The sequence below is a fragment of the Papio anubis genome, chromosome 10, assembly GCF_008728515.1.
Source record: "Papio anubis isolate 15944 chromosome 10, Panubis1.0, whole genome shotgun sequence".
In the NCBI taxonomy this organism is placed as follows: domain Eukaryota; kingdom Metazoa; phylum Chordata; class Mammalia; order Primates; family Cercopithecidae; genus Papio; species Papio anubis.
This window is the reverse complement of record NC_044985.1, coordinates 24,146,375-24,162,154: the sequence shown is the minus strand read 5'-3', so window position 1 is coordinate 24,162,154 and position 15,780 is coordinate 24,146,375. Positions and strand designations below refer to the sequence as shown.

Here is a 15,780-nt window from a genome sequence, read left to right as displayed (position 1 = left end):
TAACTGATGTAAGATGGTATTTCGTTGTGATTTTTACTTCTCTTGTGATTATTTTGAACTTTTTTATATACTTGTGGGCCATTTGTATGTTTTCTTTTGAAAAGTGTTCATGTTCTTTAACCACTTTTTAATAGGGTTATTTGTTTTTTTGTTGTTGTTGTTGTTGTTACGGTTGAATTGTTCGAGTTCCTTTTAGATTCTGGATATTATAGCCCTTTGTCGGATGCATAATTTGCAAATAATTTCTCCCATTCCTTTGGTTGTCTGTTCAGTCTGTTGATTATTTTGCTGTGCAGAAATGTTTTAGTCTAATTAAGTTCCATTTATCTACTTTTGTTAATGATACATTTGCATTTGAAGTTTTAGTTACGAATTGTTTGCTTAGGCCAGTGTCCAGGAAAGCTTTTCCTAGGTTTTCTTCTAGCATTTTTTATAGTTTCAGCTCTTACATTTAAATTTTAAATTCATCTTGAGTTTGTTTTGGTATATGGTGAGAGTTAGAGCTCCAGGACCATTTATTGAATAGGGTGTCCTTTCCACATTGAATGTTTCTATTAACTTTGTCAAAGATCAGTTGGCCGTAAGCATGTAGCTTTATTCCTGGGATCTCTATTCTGTTCCATTGATCCATGCATCTATTTTTATACCAGAACCATGCTCTTTTGGTTACTATAGCCTTGTGGTACAATTTGAAGTCAGGTAATGTAATGCCTCCAGTTTCTTTTTGCTTATAATTACTTTGGCTATTCAGGCCCTTTTTCTGTTCCAGATGAATTTTAGGATAGTTTTTTCTAATTCTGGGAAAAGTGACGTTGGCATTTTGATAGAAATTGCGATGAATCTGTAGATTGTGTTAGATAGTATGATCATTTTCAGGTAAATAATTAATGATGTTAAAATTGAAAACACAAAGAACATAGTTTAACAAGTATGTAATATAGGAAATTATAACTCTAACAAGGCAAGTAGAAAAAACACAGAAAGCATAATAAGAAAGTGGCAAAGGTAAGTCTCATACATGTATGCAGGAGTTTGGGGAGCAGGAAGCAGAGGAGGAGCCCAGTCAGACATGGAGGAAACCAGCATTTGCAAATCACTACCAGAAGACAATGTTCATGATGCAAACTTTGCAGCAAGTGATTTTGAAATATTCAGCACGAGTTTAAAAAGTTGTCAATGTCCTTTGACTAAATATTAACACTTTTTGAAATGTGTCCCAAGGATTATGTAGTAATAAAAAAGAACAAATTTAGAAGTGAGAACATTCAATTGTGTTATTTGTGGTATTACAAATTTGGAGATAGAAACTTAAATTCAAAAACAATAGGATATGCAACAGCTGTATAATATGAGCCTAGTAGGGAAATTATGTATACATAAAATGTCTGTATAAAGAAATAGATCCTTCTTTATACTTGCATATTTTCCAGATACCCCACAATTAACATGTATTCTTGTTATTATTGAAAATTAAAATAGCAACAATAATTATTATTGGAAACTATTATTAGAAATTAAAATATTGTCAGGATCATGATAATTATTTTTATTGGTTGCTTACTAAGTGCCAGACACTGTTCTCTCCCTTTGAATCTTCATAAAATACCTGTGAGATAATAAAAGTAAGATTCTGTCTAATTTTGCTGCTGGCTTCATACGTCAGAGTTAGTGATTCGTTTGGACCATATGGTGAGAGCAGTTCTAAACTATTCAGTCTTCCGGCTCTGTGGACTAATGTTAGAAGGCTTAAGTTAGTTTACTTATATTCACAGAAAAGACAAAAATGCTTCAATCTTATTTACACAATGCTGGCTGAAAATAAACCTTCCAGAAGTATAAATAAATCGTGACCTATAATTTGAAGCATATCAGAATATATTAAGAAGTACCTGGGAGGGAGCTAGATAAAGCCCACAATTCTTCCTTTTCTTTGTCAGGCTTTGCTGAATAGTTCTGTGTAATCTTTTTGATACTTAAGAAAACCTGACAGCCATAGTCAACTAGCTAAAATTATTTATAAATGGACACTCACTTTAAATCCAGGAAAGCGTTACATTAAGCAGAAAAGTAAAATGTCAAATCTCCTTATTGAAAAGACTAGCATTTTTATTTTCAAGCATTCAGAACTTCTATTCCATGAATCAAAGTCTGAAGTCAAGACAGATTCACAAAGGAGAGTAGTCTTGGGGACAAGAGGTCAGGAGATAGGCTTTTCTATCGCAGTCCTGTAACTAACTGGATGACACGGTGGTACTTTGTCTCAGTTTATGATGTCTATGCTATATAAAGGGACAGGAATGTGGCCACTGTCCAAATAGTAAAAATGTTTTGAGTATTATGTCGTATTTTGATAGTATTTTCATAGAAGGGCATTAAATATAAACATTTATAAGTATGCTCTGCAGTTTAAGTGTCACTTAAATACTGCTATTCCTTACATTCAATGTTTTTATCAGACCAACTGAACTAAAAAATCATATATATATATATATATATATATATAAAACTAGTTAGGTATAAAACATCATACTCAAACACAAAAATTTGAAAGCACCAGACTGACTCAACCAGGACCAAGTTAAATAGGGGTAAGTGTCATAGTTCACATAGACAAATAAGTATGAATTAAAAATTGGCTTAAAAAGAGAGCAGATTAATAATGCTCAGTAGCATGTATCTACTGCACAGAAATAATAATCGGTCCCAATGTCACAGAAAGCTCAGAAGGAATTACTTTTGCTAGCATTCGTTTGTGGCAATCAGACATACTTGTTCGAGCCTTGTGTAGATAGGGGAAAATAAATTCTAATATATCTGTCCAATATTAAGCTGAGAGGACTTTTTGCATACTTCGTCATTAAATATTCATTAAATTATATCAATAAGTAGTATTTTTATAATTAGCTTAACAACAGTTTATCAAATAAATCTAGCTTTTAAAGACAGACACTCACCAGGATTACAGTAAGTTATTGAAAAATATCAACATAATATACCTCTACAATATTCAAATGAAAGTATATTGCTTTTGAGAAAATGGGTGTCAATAGTGATTGATATATTACTTGACAAAACGTATTCCAACAAATTTTACTCTACAATTATTAGCAAATAGGTAGTAATATCTATATTGAGCATAGTATACTATTTTGGAAATTGTATAAACATAGTTATATCTTTAATGTAGCAATTGCTATATTGTGAATGCTTATTTATAAGAATTCTGCTAAATTCCTTAGATATGTTAATTTTTATTACTGTATGATGTTTACATTGTGGCATTTTTTCCAAGTGATCTAGAGTGGTTAAGTATTAAGACCAGAATCTGAGAACCTTGATTATTCCAAATTAAGTGCTCTAATACATTACTTATTATCACTGAAAATCAGCACTATCTGCCCATATCAAAGAAATAGCGGACTATGACTATATTACTAAAGGTGACATATAGTTAAATAGGTCCATTTACTAGAGATACAATGCAACCAAATCATATAAATTTAATGCTCCTTTAATGGGAACTAATGATAAATCTTTACAATATCCATGCAGATATTTATCCATATAATAGAAAATATTTTATTCTATTGTTATGTACTTCAACGTATATTATTTCAGCTGAGATATATGAATTGACTTATGGGCATCTTATGTCCAAAAGTATAAAAATAAGAAAAAATGAGCAATATAATTTTATATGAAGCTTCATAGCAAGGGCATATACTCAGTCAAGTTTAAATAATAGCCTAAGCATAGATAATTTGTTTAATAATAATAGTGGCAATAATGCCAATATTACTACTAATAGTAAAACTTCCAGTTACTGTGGACTGGCTATGTGGCAGGCATTGTGCCATGTGTTTTACCTGTACACAGTATGTTTTGCTATCACTGCTTACAGAACGTGATGCAGAGAGGAAATCTAAGTTTTCTAAAGTTACACAATTTAAAAATCAAACATGATTTTATTCCCAGGTCTCCCCAATACCAAAAACAATTTATTTAACACTGCACCAAATTGATGTTTTTCCTTTAAATATTAGTGATGAAATATTATACAATCAGCCATTTTTACTGACACATTTTGCTATGTAAGGGACATGTCATATAAGTGAAATTTAAAGAACTCTATGAGATTCCAAGACATTTCCATTTTTCTTATGAGCAATACAATGTTTAAATAAAATATAGACCTTAATAATATTTATCATTGTTTATAGATGATTAGTGATTTAAATTACATCTTCACCATATTTGACATTAGCTATTGTCTGTTATCAAGTTAAATTGTAAGAGTTTATTATTATGGGCTAAGTGCAGTGACTCACGCCTGTAATCCCAGCACTTTGAGAGGCCGAGGCAGGAGGATCACAAGGTCAGGAGTTCGAGACCAGCCTGGCCAACATAGTGAAACCCCATCTCTACTAAAAATACAAAAAATTAACCAGGCATGGTGGCAGGTGCCTGTAATTCCAGCTACTAGGGAGGTTGAGGCAGGAGAATTGCTTGAACCCAGGAGGCAGAGGTTGCAGTGAGCCAAGACTGTGCCACTGCACTTCAGCCTGGGCAACAGAATGAGACTCCATCTCAAAAACAATAAATAGGCCGGGCGCGGTGGCTCACGCCTGTAATCCCAGCACTTTGGGAGGCCAAGGCAGGCAGATCACAAGATCAGGAGATCGAGACCATCCTGGCTAACACGGTGAAACCCCATCTCTACTAAAAATACAAAAAAATTAACCGGGCGTAGTGGTGGGCACCTGTAGTCCCAGCTACTTGGGAGGCTGAGGCAGGAAAATGGCGTGAACCCGGGAGGTGGAGCTTACAGTGAGCCGAGATGACGCCACCGCACTCCAGCCTGGGCGACTGAGCAAGACTCCATCTCAATAAATAAATAAATAAATAAATAAATAAATAAATAAAAAGTAAAAAAGAGTTTATTTTATGACTTTCCGGTATGACTACTTGCTGGAACATTTTAGAATATATATACAAAGAATTTCAATCTACGAAGAAAAATAGTATAAATAAATAGAACTAATCTCCATTTATTTTATGCATATATATTTGTATCATCCAAAGAAAAAGAATCAACAAGACATACATATATATATGTGTATGTGTGCCTCCATATACATATATATATATGAAGGAGATTTATAATGGGAATTGGTACATTGCTTGTGGAGCCTAAGGAGTCCAATGGTATACTGCCTGCACACTCAAGGATCAGCAAAGGCAGTCGGGTGATTCAGTTCAAGTCTAAAAATCTGAGAACTAAGGGAGCCAATTGTGTAACTCTCAGTCTAAGGCCAATGACTTGAGCAACTAGGTGGGAAGGAGGAAGCAATTCTGGTGTAAGTCTTTGAGTCTGGATGCTCAAGAACCAGGAGTTCCGATGTCCTCAACCAGGAGAAGATGGATGTCCCAGCTCAAGAAAGAGAATTCACCTTTCCTCCACCTTTATTCTATTTGGGCCTTCAATGAAGTTGATGATGGCCACCCACACTGGTGAAGAAATATCTTTCTTACTTGGTCTACTGATTCCAATGCCAATATCATCCAAAACCACCTCGACAGACACACTCAGAAGTAATATTTTACTAGCTACTTTGGCATCCCTTCGCCCAGGCTAATTGACACATAAAATGAACCCTCATAGTAATCATCTAGCAAACCCTTTGTTAACTAACAAACAGAGTGCAGTTTCAATATGAATTAGACCTAACACTAAAACCAGCTATAGTCTAGTGAAAGTATATATGCCATTGAGGACAAAGTTTCCTCGTTTAGGAAGAAGAATGAGCCCAGAATCAGAAAATTGGGACAGAGGCATTTAGATAGATAAATATTTAAGCCATAAAATTGGGTAATATCACCAGAAAGAAGTTTGGAAGAACACTTTTTGAGAGACAGAAAGAGAAAACATAAAGACTATTATACAAAAAGGCAGTCAGAAAAAAAAAAAAAGATAAATCAATAAAGCTAGTGTTTCAGAAGTCACTGGAGAAAGATCTTCCAGGTAGAGATATTAGTTAACATTGGGCAATTAAAGAGAAAATTTGAAGAAGATAATGGTGGAGAAGTAATTAATGGATTCAGTAAGGAAGTGATTAGAGGTGAGTTTTGAAAGTATATGTGTGTATAAATATGTATAAATATATGTATGTATATATACACATACATATACATACATGTACACTATTGCATATATATTCATATATTAGTGTATACTAATGCATTTTGTTTTCTGTACTTTATATAAAGTACAGAATATATAAACTACAGAAAATATATATACATATGTTTATATATATAGGCAACACTACACATTGTTCTTAAACTTTCTCACACCAAATAATTAAAATCAGTCTATATGAGCAATACATTCATATTGAGGGTCCTGGCCTCTTTTCTGAGAGCGCAAAGAAAGTAATATATTAAGATACTTTTTTATATTAACAAAAAAACACTGTACCTTCAGTGAAGGATTGGAATGTGATTTTTATAATTGAATATTTTACTTTGTCACATATTCGTCAAATTGGGAGCAGAGAGTATAATTGTCTTTTGAAGAAGCTCAAGGATGTACCAAAATTAAAATTTGTACAGATAGATGGACTTGGCAGATATTAGATTTGCTTTTTGGTTTGTTTGCTGTTGTAGTATGTGTGTTCTTTCCTTTGGAAAGATGTAATTGAGCATGTTTATAAGCTAAAGGGAGATGAAAGACTCATTCTTCAAAGTCTAAAAATGTTAGCGCCTGAGAGTAAAGCTGATGGAGAATTTCAGCTCTAGCCCATCACTACCATAAAAGTAAATTCAAATTTAACTTTATCTCAGATAAATAATAGAAATAAAATATAAAATTTAATAAAAGTTTCAGAATGATTCACTTAAATGGTTAAGTACTTTGACAGACATAACCACATAATAAGTCCTACCTAAAAAAGGTGAGTCTCACTTAATAGAAATAATAATAATACCAATCATAATAATCAGATCTAAAATATAACTGTGTGCTTTCTATGTGACTGGTACAGTTAGAAATGCTTCGCATGTGTTACCTAATTTATTCTACATGATTCTCCCCAACAGCTGCAGGAGGTAGGTAGTATTATTATGTTGATTTTATAGACAGGGATACAAACATTTATTTCCCCATGGTCCCACAATTAGTACTTGACACCCGTAGGCTATGAATCTAGGCAGTCTGAAAACCTTACTCTTAGTGTCCGAGCTAAGGAAACTGTCAAAACTGGACTGATTTAGAGCCCGGAAACATGAAGTATGGAGCCTCCTCTTCTTTCCTCAGGTCAACTGATGCTCTTTCAGATTGCACTACCCTTGTGGGCTGTCAACTCCCCAGCTCCCTGGATGTATCGCTGCTATAAATCTGTACCTTAATCGTTGTAACAGGACTGTTTCTTTTTCAAGTATCAAAATCAAATTCTGCTCCGTAAAAATCTTTATAAATGAATCCAATGCAACTTGTTAGGGTGCACCTAGAGAGATTCTTGAAAACAGCAAATAGGGCCCATTATACAATTTTGCAACAGATGGTTCCTTTCCCATCAGCAAACAAAAGATCAGCTGTATCACCAAACAGTTTCACTTAGATAATATTCCCCTGAATATGAAGATTTCTACTTGTCAAAAAGAAATCTGCTCTTCAAAGGAAGAGAAATAAGAACTTTAAAAAATAATTCAGCTGCACTCTGAATGATTTAAGGCATATGCTAGCTGTGGACAACCTGGTCACCCTGCTGTAGTTTCAAAACAGCTGTAAATAAGACAAAACCATGAAAGCTCATTGTCATTTCTCTGAGTGACTGGGATAGAAGAATTTTCAAGTACCTCAGCAGGTACCGTTTGTTTCTTTCACACTTGTCTCATTTTACTTCTTTTCCCAACCCTGATTTAAGCAAAAAAAAAAAGAGAAACACATGTAGGAAACAATGAATCCACAGTGATCACATCATATGTTTGTGTGACACCTTTTCAGATTGTTCTAATGTACTTTAATTGTTTTTGTACTTTGTACACTGTTTATTGCATTGTTTTGCTCATGGTAATTTTTATTTCTTTTTGCTTGTTCTGTATCTCTGTAAGGCATCTATGGACTGTAATTGAAGGATTACTTCTGTTGTTTTGGGCTCTTGATTTTTTCATTACTCTTGTTCCAACAATTATTAACCTCTTCATTTTCTACCATTATTTTTTCTGTTGTCCAGTAGCTTTGTTTTTCGCCTACTAATATGCCAATGAAGATATTTTGTTTCTATATCAACAACTAGAAAAATACATTGCCATTTTAAGGAAAATATCTACTAAAAGTTAGTGAACATTTTCTGGCAACAAAATAAATATGAGGTTACTCAGCTTTTAATGTGTATAAAATTTACCTTGCTTCTCAGGTCATTAATAGGCATTTTTCTGCCACCAAACTAATAACATTCATAAATGCTAAGTTTTAAAGTAAGATTACTCACCATAAAAAAAGTATATTACTTTGTTCATTTAGGGCATCAGTCTCTAGCATTTTTGAGCATGTAGAGTCCTTTCAAAGTAAAGTTGATAAGTTATGGACCCTCAATTCACTCATTTTCTTAAAAATGTATATGAATTTTATTTGTAAGTATTGTATTCGCTGAGGAATGTTTCTCAGAAGATTTAGACTTCTCCAATGTAGAATCTATAGCAATAGAGAACAATCATATCATTTTCATACCTGAAGTCTTAGTAAGATTTGCACTCATGCATTTCTCTAATAAGTTTAATTACACTTCTGTGTCTATAAAGATGACAGAGAAATGGCATGAATATTCTCTAGGTCTATTCTCTTATCTACAGATAAGAGAGATGGCTTGCATATTCTCTAATGCTAGTCAACTGAGTGATATTGTCTGAGTCTTAGTTAACTGAAATCTATGAAAGTCTCTCTCTCTTATACTCTTTCATGTTATTTCTTTACATTTTTGCAAACTTTGAAACTTATTATTTTATCATTTAAATGATATCCATTCATTTTGTTTTGTTTTCTTTTTCCTTCTCCTCTCCTACAGAGCTAGTTCCATATTTCATTTTCTACTCAGTCCTTGACAACCTGAGCAGTTAGAGAAACTTATATACAAGAGTTAACTATGTTATGTTCAAAACACCATACAGGATTGTTCACCTTTCATCCGGATGTTAGTCCCCACTGAGTAAATAAAGGAAACTAGTCCAAGATGATCTGTCATGTTTGGTTTTACGTGCTGCTCAAGTTAAACTTCTAAGTCATCCTATTATTCACTAGACTGCCAGTACAGTCCATTCTCATGAATAACAATATCAAAATTAGACAAAATAAGATTTAGCACTTATGTACTAACCACAGCATGTGTATTTAAGTCAAATAAAAGTTAATGTTACTAAATCTAATTATTATAAATTACATGTCTACTTTAAACTTATTACAAGATTTATTTATAGCATGTGTAAGCTAATGTTTTATGTAGATTCAGTGGTGGTTGGTAGATGATGTTTAAACAATGTGAAATTATATTTTAGGTTCTAATGCAAATATAATCTGTATTACCACATATGAGGAGAACAAAAATAATTGAAAGGGTCAAATTGATATGAGAACAGAAGTAAAAATAAGAAGTATTTTAAAAAAACAATACATGCATGCAAGTATAATTAATTATTCATAAAATGATTATTTTACTGATTTGAACCTTGGCTATCTTCTAACCTAGATTTCCTTGAACATATGAAAAACTGAGACCCAAAGAAGTCTTGTTACTGCCTGTAGAGTAAATCGTGGACAGACCTTGACCAGAAACCTGGCTTCTCAACTTTTATCCCATGAAAATTCCTTGAAAATAAACTGTTTCAGTCAAATAATTTGTTTTTTATTACTTATGTTTCCAACAGGGAGACCCACCTGCAGCTGTGCACTAGGTTTCACTGGGCCAAATTGTGGTAAGACAGTCTGTGAGGATTTTTGTCAAAATGGAGGAACCTGCATTGTGACTGCTGGAAACCAGCCTTACTGCCACTGCCAGCCGGAATACACTGGAGACAGGTGTCAGTACTGTAAGTAAAAGCAGCACCCAGAAGCCAGCTGGGAAGCATGCTTTGATGTTTACATTAATCTTCTGATTTCCTGTATCCACTCCTTCCATTATCTTAATTTTAGCCATCCCCTATTTTGCAGGTTCAGTCTCTGTCACTCTAACAATTATTTATCCATTCTTCACCTTTCTCTTATTGTAAAGGTTTTATCTCTTTTCCTCCCTCAGCTTTGATTCCATGGCCCATTATTATAACCATTCCCTGTGTACACCCTCATCTCCCTTCCTCTCTCTTCCCCTCTTTTGCACTTCTTAGCAAACCATAACCATAGTTAAATCCAATTCTCCATCTCTCCTGAACTGACATCCCATAGATGAATACAACTGAAGAAAAACACATAATTATATTGCTTGGTCTCATTTTAATTCTATCACTAATTTCAAATGGGCACTTACTAAGCCTTTCTATGCAGTTCCCTAATCCACTGACTCTCCCACTCCCCTAGATGTCTATGTCACACCTCCTCCTTCTCATGAAACCTCCAATGCTTTCTCCCCAACTTTACCCTCAGCCGAGAAACTTGCTTTATATTTCATTGATATGAATAGAAACCATCTAAAGAGAGCTGCCACAAACTCACATTAGCCCATCCCCCCAGCTTCTTTCTCCTATGCCCATGAATTTGTCTTTCTTTTTGTTACTAGGAACCCCAGGCTACATCTAATCCTATGCTATCCATCTCATGTCCAGACCCCTCTTGGCTACTCATGAACACATCTCCCACAACTGTCCCCTCTTTCTCCTGCTTTATGACTACTTTCCTGTCTGCCAAGTTCTTTCTGGAAAAACCTTCACTTGTGCCCCATCTCTTTCTTATAATAACCTTATTTTTCTGCTCTCTCCCTCTCTCGCTTTTTTAACAGAAGACTTACTTGAAAATATAGTTGTTATCCACAATTATTCTATTTATATTTTTTCTTTGATCCCACCTCTGTCAAGTTTTTGTCTTTGCTGTTCTGCTGAAACATCTTTTATGAAAGTCAAGTTAATTGATTTTAGTTAATGTCTTCCATGTTGCCATATGTAATGATCAAATCTCAATTATTATTTTACATCTACTTTCAGCAGTTAATCATTTCATCCTTCTTAAAACATTGTCTACAAAGATTTTCATTCCTCTAGCCTGTGTTGTGTTATCTATATTATTTAAATCTTTCAGATGTTTCACACATGCAACCAAAATTGAGACCTACTGCCTCCGCAATTTCACCCAATTGCATGGTTTTTTTTTTTTTTAATATCATCCAAATATTAATGACTGTAAATTTACATATCCAGCTTAACCTATCTCCTGAATTGCAGGGTTTTATATCTAATTGTCTGTTTGACAGCTTGCTATCATTCTAATGTAAACTGATTTGTTTTTACCCCAAGATTTTTCAACAAGTTGAGTTTCCCTTATCTGAAATGCTTGAGACCAGAAGTATTTTGGATTTCAGATTTTTTTGAATTTTAGAATATGTCCATCTGTATGAGGTATCTTGGGGATGGAGCAAAAGTCTAAATACAATATTCCTGTTTCATTTACACTTTATACACACTGCCTGAAGGTAATTTTATATATTATTTTTACTAATCTTAGCTCTCATTATTGGAGGTCAGGTGTGAAATTTTCCACTGTGGCATCATGTTGGCACTCAGAAGTATCGGATATTGGAATATTTTACATTTCAGACTTTCCAATTAGAGATGTTTAATCTGTACTATAGTCATTTCTAGCTCTTTAAAAGAAAATGTACTCACTGTCCAGACCAAAATAATTGAATTTTTTGATCCCCCCTTTTTTTTAATCTCCTGTTTTCACTCTCAATTTTACCTTTAAATATACTCAGCATCTAAATACTTCTCACCACTCCATTCTACCAATATCTCTTTCCTGGATTGTTATTAATGGATCTCCATGCTGCCTTTCTTTGCCCCTTAGTATCCATTCTCAAAAGGTCAGTCATAGTTCATTTTATTCACAATAAAATTGCTTTCTATCATACTCACATTTATTGAGATTTTTCTACACCCAAGGACACTTGTAATTAATTCCTTTTTTGCATTATTTTATTAATTTATTTAATCCTGTCAATAAACTAGATATTGTTTTTACTTTTACTACAGAAGAGGACACTAGAAAAAGATAAACAGACTTCTGAATATCACATATTCAGCATTTGCTAGAGCCAAGATTCAAACCATGCCATCTAGCTTTAGGGCTCAGGTCACAGGTCACACCCCCAAAAGTTACATTAAATATCATTGAACTTTCACAGAGAGTGGCCTAGGTCTTTGGTCATTTTAGGAACTACGTGGGACAGCACAGAGTCAAGCTATAATCATTGGCTTATTTGAGAATCAAGTGTAATACTTAGTATCTTGCCTCTGATGGTACAGAGGGGCCACTTGTGCAGAAGCAAGAAAACATTTACTTTTAAGTGGCTGATTTATTTTCCAAATGTTTATTCTTTCCGTATTAGGCTAGCCTTTCCTTGACATATGTAGATGCCCCTCCCCTGGCCAATGTTCCTTTTCACATTGCCTCACTTATTTCTTAAATGATGTGCACCACAGGCCAGAGTTTATATGAAAATACAATCTAGTGACATCCCTACATCCCTATAGTGTTTTATAACACTACCTTATCCTTTCTCACGCATTGCTCACATCTCTGCCACCCTCATTCCCCTCCTCTCAACACAGCAGAGTATCCCAACACAACTTCCACCCATGAACTCATGTGTGTTTGCTTTCTGTTCCACCATTGTCAGACCCCAAATGATTCCATGCCAATGAAGGACAACACTACTATCCCACTTAATGAAGACCCCTATTACTACCCATCCTAGGTCTGCAGGCTCTCTTTTATTCTAGTAAAACCACACCAATTCCCTTCCCTATATAGCCAGCTTCCCTGACTCTGCCCAACTTAAACACCATTTTCTTTTTGAAATTGTTCGAATTCTCAGTTTGAATCAACTTCTCCCTCCTCTTCTGACTCTGATCATTTTTACCTATTGATTATGTACATTACCCTTACTTGTCTGGGATCTTTTTGATACTGCAACCAACAATGGCACTTGCCAAATGAACAAAGGAACAAAGAATCACACAAATAAATACATTAAAAAATGATTTGAATAAATGTTAACAAAAGAACAATCAATTTAAAATCATTTTACATTAAATGTAAAATTACATTTAATCAGTGTTCCACGATCTTGTAGCTATATGTGGTTCAACTAGAGCTAATATTTTCTCCTCTGTCTTTTGGTTCCCAATTGGTAGAGCAGCATAGAACATGTCATTTCCCCCCCTTGTTTTTATATTTCTTTAGTTGAAACAACAATATTCTTAATTCTTTTTAAACTAAGTTTAAAAACACCATGTGGCCATAGTTTGTAGAAGAGTTTGGATCCTTCCAAAGAATAAATTCAGTTAGCTTATGTTTTAATTGACAACTTAATAGAATCACAGTCTGAGGTAGCCTGATGCTTTATAAAGAGCTGCATTATAATTTTATTATCACTATTAGTAGTCAGAGCGCTTCCCACCTTTTACTGCAAAGCACTTATTAAAATTAACCAATTAATCCTTAGACAGAGGTTAAATAACTTGCTCAAGGTTCCGAAGTAGTAATATTATAGTCAGAATTGGACCCCAGGAGTTGTTGATCAAGATGTCAACAAACATTCTTGCAGTATGGTGATGCTGTTTTTTTGGCAGCATAATAAGTCTGTGGACAATGTCATTAAAATGACAAATTCAACAGCTGACAAAAGCGTAATAAATTTGGGATCTATTAGATGTAAGCCGACAAGGTTCAGCGGACCTGGTGTTCTGTCAAAATTGTATCTTGCATATACAAAACCTTCTGTCTATAAAAGAAGGAATGACAGAATGCTTCATTACAGTGCCTAATTAAAGGTCCATTAGTGGGAGGTAAAACATCAGTTCTTAGTTGTGCTGAGTAAAAACATTTCATAACTCTAATAGCAGTATAAAATCCTGAGGTCTGAAATGCAAATTAATTTTAACAGCAGCAGCCCAGGGAGGAGAGGCAAAGATAAATAATGGTAAAAGTAAAATTGAGTATCCTTCAAGTAAGTTGTTAAAGAACAAACATAGCTGCACTTCTTGCTATTCTAGAACAAGGATTACTAGTATAAATAAAAATAAACAAATGAGCATGACATTTTGGATTTAAATCTAGGTGTTAAATATGAGGTCAACCAATATCTGAAGTTATTTGTGATTAAATGATAATAACATTAGGTCAACGGGGCCAATTAAGACCGATTCAATCTGTGTCTAAGAACTAGGTAGTCAAATTAAGTTAAAACCTGCTTGTCCTCTCATTGATACTTTCAAAGCCCTCTAGTAACCTGCTTGGGGAACCGTTATAATTTCAATTAGAACTAGACTTATCAGAAGTATATCTGTATGCCTTACTCTCCCTGGTTCCAATAAGTACAGACATTAAGTAATGTCTCTATCTTAATGAGTGTCTCTACTTACAGAGTTAGAAGTACCCGACAGTAATCCAAAGATATTATGTTTTGTAATCGATATTAGAACCATAGACTATCAAGTAACTTATAACACAATTATGCACTATAGATATAAGCCTGTCATATTTGATGATACGACGGGATTATTTTTATCATTTGTCTTCTAGGGTAGCTTCATCCCATGAGTCAGTTCATCAGCGAATATGTTTTGATGTTTACAATGAGTCTGTCACTATGTTTGGCATTAAGAAAGGAAATGGTGACGTCAGAAACATTTTCTGTTCTCAATTATGTGTGTGTAATGTGTGATTCTGAAAAGGAAACAAGTCATTACAGGTCAATTTAATGAAACACAGAGGCTACTGGAACCCGCAGAAAGACCATAGAGTTTAGCCTTTAAGAAAATTTCTTGAAGGAATTGGTGTCTAAGCTGAGATCAGAAGAAATCAAGAAATTAAGTAGATGAGACAGGGAAGCAGCAAGGGGGAGCAGCATACACAAAGGAACAGCATATACAAAGGGGAAGCAGCAAGGGGGAACAGTATATGCAAAGGGGGAACAGCATGTGCAAAGGGAAAGCCTTTGGAAATTTATTTTTCCTGTTTCTATTAGATTTTTCTACAGGAGGGCTGGCAAGAGAAATCACACACAGTAAACATGTGTAATGTTTTAATCCCAGAGATGTTGCTATGACACATTATTTTATCTAATATGTGAATATGTATCCTTTCAACAAATGCTCACACAACCCTTTGAGATTAATATTATTCATCCAAATTTGCAAGTGCCAACAAAATGAGATTAAGCAGTTTTCCCTAATCTGCAATTTAGAGAGCACAGGAACCATGGTTTTTAGCTTTGTGGATCTGACTCTGAAAACTAGACATCTCCTGGTATAATATGTTTTTCTGACATTCAATATCCTGCCCACCATGCTGCTACTTTCAGAGACTCACTAAGAGAACACTCAAAGCTCAAATGGCATACTGCCTCAACCTGGTCTTGCAAGTCTCTACACCATAGAAAAGAGGCACTAATAGGAACTTTAATCTTGAGTGGGTAAGCTTAAGTCAGGCCTAGCTAAGAGACCAAAGCATTTTAAAAAGGATCAGGAGGCCGGGCGCGGTGGCTCAAGCCTGTAATCCCAGCACTTTGGGAGGCC

The 15,780-nt window shown here is 34.4% G+C and overlaps 1 protein-coding gene across 3 annotated transcripts in view; it reads left to right on the top strand.

The window, feature by feature from the left end:
- Window positions 1-15,780, top strand: part of LRP1B (LDL receptor related protein 1B) — a 1,950,491-nt gene that overhangs the window by 1,870,014 nt on the left and 64,697 nt on the right. For all 3 annotated transcript variants that reach the window (XM_031651763.1, XM_031651762.1, XM_031651761.1), the window contains one exon: window positions 9,922-10,083. In XM_031651763.1, coding sequence (XP_031507623.1) covers window positions 9,922-10,083 — 162 coding nt within the window. The remainder of the gene's footprint in view (window positions 1-9,921; window positions 10,084-15,780) is intronic.